The following is a 4,966-nucleotide window of genomic DNA, read 5'->3' on the forward strand; positions in this document are numbered from 1 at the left end:
CATGTATAAAATCAAATGAGATTCTCTGTGGTTGTGAAATCCCTACTTGGATTCGAACCTTCAGGACACTAGAGAACCCTGGAAAAAAGTTTAGGGTATACCCTAGCTCAATGGCGATTTCTGATTTTTGACTTTTTCTATGCTTTTGACTATTATCGATTGTTAGTGTAATATTATATAATATTTATAGCGTTTGTAACTCGTCCTTTTATGTGTGTGTGTGTGTGTGTGTGAAGAATTCAAAAATTTGTAAATTTTGGGAATGGGTAGATGATGAAGATCTTGTCAATCAGATTGAAGCAATTAAGAAAGAGTTGTTGGGACTTAAACAAGATTCTGATGAAATAAAGAAAAAGCAAGAGGAAATGAAAAAAAAAGATAAAGAATCATAAGGTTATGTTGACTGTCTTGTTTGTGTTGTACCTTTTTAAGATTGTATTTTGAACATGTTGAAGTTGGATGTAAATTTCTTATGTTTGATATCAACTAGCGCTACAACTAATGGCAATGTACTTAATATCAATGTATTTTGAAACATAGATGTTGAACTTTGATGTCATTTTGTTTAGTAATGAATGGAAATTAAGATACACTTATGTTAGATATAAGTATTATTACACTTAATAGCAATGTACTTATGTTTGATATAAGTGCATTGTGATTAAAGATATTATTGTTATTCTAGCATTACCACTACAACCATTACCCTTCTCAAAACAAATACATAAAACAAGTAGATATTAAACTAAAATTACCATCACAAGGACATTACATAAAATGTTGATCCAACCACAATAAAACTTCAAAAGATGCTACATAAAACAGGTTCCACTAATATAGTCTATCCAACCATAGTTAAACATCAAAAGATGAGCCAACTAACAAAAGACGCCCCCACAGTTATAACATCAAAAGATGAGCTCAAGTAACAAAGATTCTCACACGGTTAAACATAACACTACATACCCTAACATATCATTCTAAAACAATAGGTTTCTCTTGACTGCATCTACTACCATCTTTTGCAACTACTTTCCTCCTAAGGCCAACCTTGGTGATACGCTCATGACTTTTCCTCCCTGGACCAACTGTCACTAGAACTACATTCACTGGACTTGCCACTGGTGCTTTGTTACGTACATTCGGTTCTAGCTTTGGTACTTTTGGTTATTTCTTAGGTACCTTTGGCACATGCTTAGTCATTGGACGTTTATTTTTGTTGTGCCTAGATTCATTACAAGTGGTACACTTTTGCAACACCCTTTCCTTGAAGTTGTACGCCTTCTTGATTCACTTGCTTCTTTTTCTGACTTATCTATTTTTCATTTGATTGTTGGCCTAGTGGTAGCCTTCTTCTTATTTGAGGTAAGGGAACATGGTAGTCAACATGTGGCCACACTAGACTACCATTTAATGGGTGAATGGAGTATATGTAGGAGACAATGAAAGTATCCTTAGTAAAACAAGATGCAAGATAATCTTCTGCATTATGGTTCATGGATAAAATAGCACCTACCCCATGTAAACATGGAATGTCTCTCAACTGTCATATTCTACATGCAAACACACTATTGTTTAAGTCAACAACATACCTTTCAGCCCCCAAGGTAACCACAAATGTTGATATCTACTTGTATAAACAGTCGAGAAACTGTCCATGTTTTCATTTCAACCATAATTAAAACATAATCAAATTTAAGAAAAGGAAATTTAAAATAAAATTACCTTTGTGCTACCTTCAGTTTTTTTCCCTCCTAATGATAAGATAGATTCTCAAATCTCAGTTCATCCCCTTCATCCTTAGCTGGTATAACCTATTGATCACTAAAACTCGAATGTCTTCTAACATTGTTGCGTGGGCAACCTAGCATCCTTCACAACAAAATTAAAACTTTCTTACACCCCATTTTCCAAAACATCATAATTTCTACCCAATTCAAAAAAGGCTCTTGACCAATGTTTAGTTCCTTCTCCATTAGATACTCATATGCACTTATTTCCATATTCTTGATTACATCCATATGAAGTTGAAAGTTTGATGGATTTGTACACTTCACAGCCCACCAAAAAGGTTTCTTAAAATGATCACATGTGTACTTTTTCTTCAGGTTAGGATAGATGTTCCTAGCATATAGTCTATGCTCATCTGTAGACATACTGTCCTTGATAGCTTCCAACAAGCTCTGATCCCAACTAAGTACTTTAATGAATATATGAATAAAACATAATAAAACAAACACAATATATACGTAAAAGAAGAGATACCTTGTTTCCATCTGAAATGAGAGTAAGCCCACTACCATTGTCCCATTTAATATCTTCCATGAGTAGGTCTAGAAACCATGTCCATGTCTCTTTATTCTGAACATTGACTACAACCCAAGCTAAAGGATAAGTATGTTTATTTGCATCCCTACCCACTACTGTAACTAGTTCACATTTGCAAATTCCTTTAAGAAAACAACCATCAACACATAGTACTCTTCTATAACCTTCTATCCAACGATCCTTAACATCTTTAAAGCAAACACAATACTTTGAAAAACCAATGCTTGAATTTGGCATGATGTCTACACTCAGTTTAACTGTAGACCCTAGATTACTCCTCATAATTTCCTCATCATAATCCCATAATTTTGCATGGTGGTCTTTCAAACTACCCTTAATCTCAGTTAATGCATACTTCTTTACATTCTTACACTGCCTAACACTAATATTTAGATTAAACTTTAGGGAAACATCTGCTTTCATTTTTCTTAAACTTATATTTGGCCTTTCCAAAATGTCTCCCAATGCATTTGTAAGTCACTATTGATCCAAGTTTGAATGTCCTACAACAATTATGATCATATTTAAGTGAATTAATTTGGAAAGTTCTTTCTATTTTCATCCAAGATGCCCACAACCTAAAAGGGCATTTAGGCTCTTTTGATTTACAACACTTAACTAGCAGTCTATTCTTATCATTCTTTTCATAATATAAATCATACCTATGTTTAACTGCATAGTTTCTCATACAATGTTTAAACTCTTCAGGATTAGAGAATTTCATACCTAATAATGGAACCATTTGATCACACTCTTGAGTTTCATCATGCGTAGGGTATGCACCTGGTTCATTACGACCTACATCTTCTTCATCATTGTAATCTCCATCTGTGTTGACTAGGCAAAGTACACTAAAAAGGGATCATCTACTGGTCTTTTAGCTGACAACACCTCGTAATCCTCTTCGTGCTCACAGTTGCTATCATCAGATAATTTGGAATCAATATCTTCATCTTAATTGTCATCTTCAGTCTTAGCTTCTGGTTCTTCCATTTCTATCCTATCAAACAAAGGTTCGTTGTAGTGGTCTACATACACTTCAATCCTTTTGTTATTGGCTATGACACACTCGATAGACACCTTATAATCACCATCGTTTTGAATGATATTCAAACCCTGAATCAAAGTTACTTTAAGAGAACAATAGTAGACGACAATGGGTCTCGTTGTTGTAAGCTTTTCAACAAAAACCATGAACTCGAAGAACTCCAACCCAGTTAAATCAAAATCTCATACAACTGCTCTATGGGGATCAAAATACACCAGTGGTTTGGGTGAGAAAGTGTCATTGTAATGGAAATCAACGATAATAAAGGTTTGTTCTTCTACATCTCCTACCCTTGCTCTTTTCACGTCTGCGATCGATCAAGAAGGTGAGTGATAGAGGGTTCGTGAGTAACGAAGGGTTTGTGACCTAAGAGTTGGTATAACAGGAAGAAAAGCACGTAATATGCCACGTAATTTTCTTATTTATCTAAAAAAAACTAGGCATTGTAAATTAGGGGGATCACTGGTTAAACCCATTAAAATCGGTCATAGGGACCTTTTGTTGACAGTTAAAACAAGTTAAATGGTCATTTTTGAACAAAAAACAACTATAGTGACAAACTGTATACACAATATAAACTATGTTACCCTCTCAAATCATTATCACTTGATAATATTATGGTTGTTTCCAAAAATGCAATCTCTCTCGTTGCTAACTAAACTCAAGCCAAAATGATCAATTACAAGCATTTCTACAAGATCGAATCAAATTACATAGATCGATTTAAAATACAAATTAGATGTAAGTAATATCTAGGTAACATTATGAATCTATGCTTTTAGGAGATGGTACGAGTTTGAAATTTTTTTTTTTTTTTTTTGAAGGTTGTGTTTGTGAATTGTGGTCCAGATAATGTATTACAAGGGCATAAATTTCTAAGAATATGACAAAAGTATCTAAAGATATGATGACACGTTGAGGACCAATATTGGTACTATTAGTTGGTGTTGGTTCTTTATAGCTTTGTAGTTGGTTGTTTTGGTTTTAAATTAATATTGGATGAGTTCACCCGTTACTCTCGTTCTCCCTGCCAATGTGGTCCATAATGCAACTTTCAATGGCTATGACTAAGTCTTGTATGAAGGTAAAGCTATCTTATTATGGTAAAAATACCACATGCTTACATTTGATACATAGTTTAATATGGTTGAAAATTATGTATATATACATATTTTGAATCTCGATATACCAGTGCAAATTCAGAATTTCCCATTCATTGCATAAGTTGTCAACGTGAACAAAGACTTTCATTCTCATCTTTGCAAAACCAGGGTCTCGTGTACTATAACCAAAAGCCAGTAGTGTATTGTATGCATAGCCTCAAACATTGAATGATCATTGTGTCTACATTATGTTATTGGATCTCTTTTTAAGGGTAGATTGGTAATTTTAAATTTAACATTAACCAAATCCACAAAAAATAAAATGTGAAGGGACGAAATCCAGAGAAAATAAAAATATCTATTTATCCATCTGTTGCAAGTTAGAAAATTTTGGATCATATCCAAAAAAATAAACAAGAAACCACATATAATGATCTTTACTTTGTTTATATATTATCAAAATACACACGTCCTTTTGATTGCCAAT

The 4,966-nt window shown here is 33.5% G+C and overlaps 1 protein-coding gene across 1 annotated transcript; it reads right to left on the reverse strand.

Annotated features, from left to right (window-relative positions):
• Window positions 1-1,874: 1,874 nt before the first annotated feature.
• Window positions 1,875-2,751, reverse strand: LOC145121612 (uncharacterized). Its single transcript, XM_079057330.1, has 2 exons — window positions 2,266-2,751; window positions 1,875-2,183 (listed from the first exon to the last, which is right to left on the reverse strand). The coding sequence occupies exons 1-2, from the start codon at window positions 2,749-2,751 to the stop codon at window positions 1,875-1,877; spliced, it is 795 nt and encodes a 264-aa protein (XP_078913456.1).
• Window positions 2,752-4,966: the final 2,215 nt, after the last annotated feature.

The sequence above is a fragment of the Lactuca virosa genome, chromosome 6 (genome assembly GCF_052849685.1).
Source record: "Lactuca virosa cultivar CGN04683 chromosome 6, Lactuca_virosa_CGN04683_v6, whole genome shotgun sequence".
Taxonomy (NCBI): Eukaryota; Viridiplantae; Streptophyta; class Magnoliopsida; order Asterales; family Asteraceae; genus Lactuca; species Lactuca virosa.

Excerpts from the sequence above, each read along its gene's own strand:
- LOC145121612 (XM_079057330.1), bottom strand. The coding sequence starts at position 2,751 with ATGAAAGCAGATGTTTCCCTAAAGTTTAATCTAAATATTAGTGTTAGG. Across the intron at positions 2,184-2,265 it reads TCATTTCAGATGGAAACAAG|AGCTTGTTGGAAGCTATCAA; the intron begins GTATCTCTTCTT and ends AGTTGGGATCAG.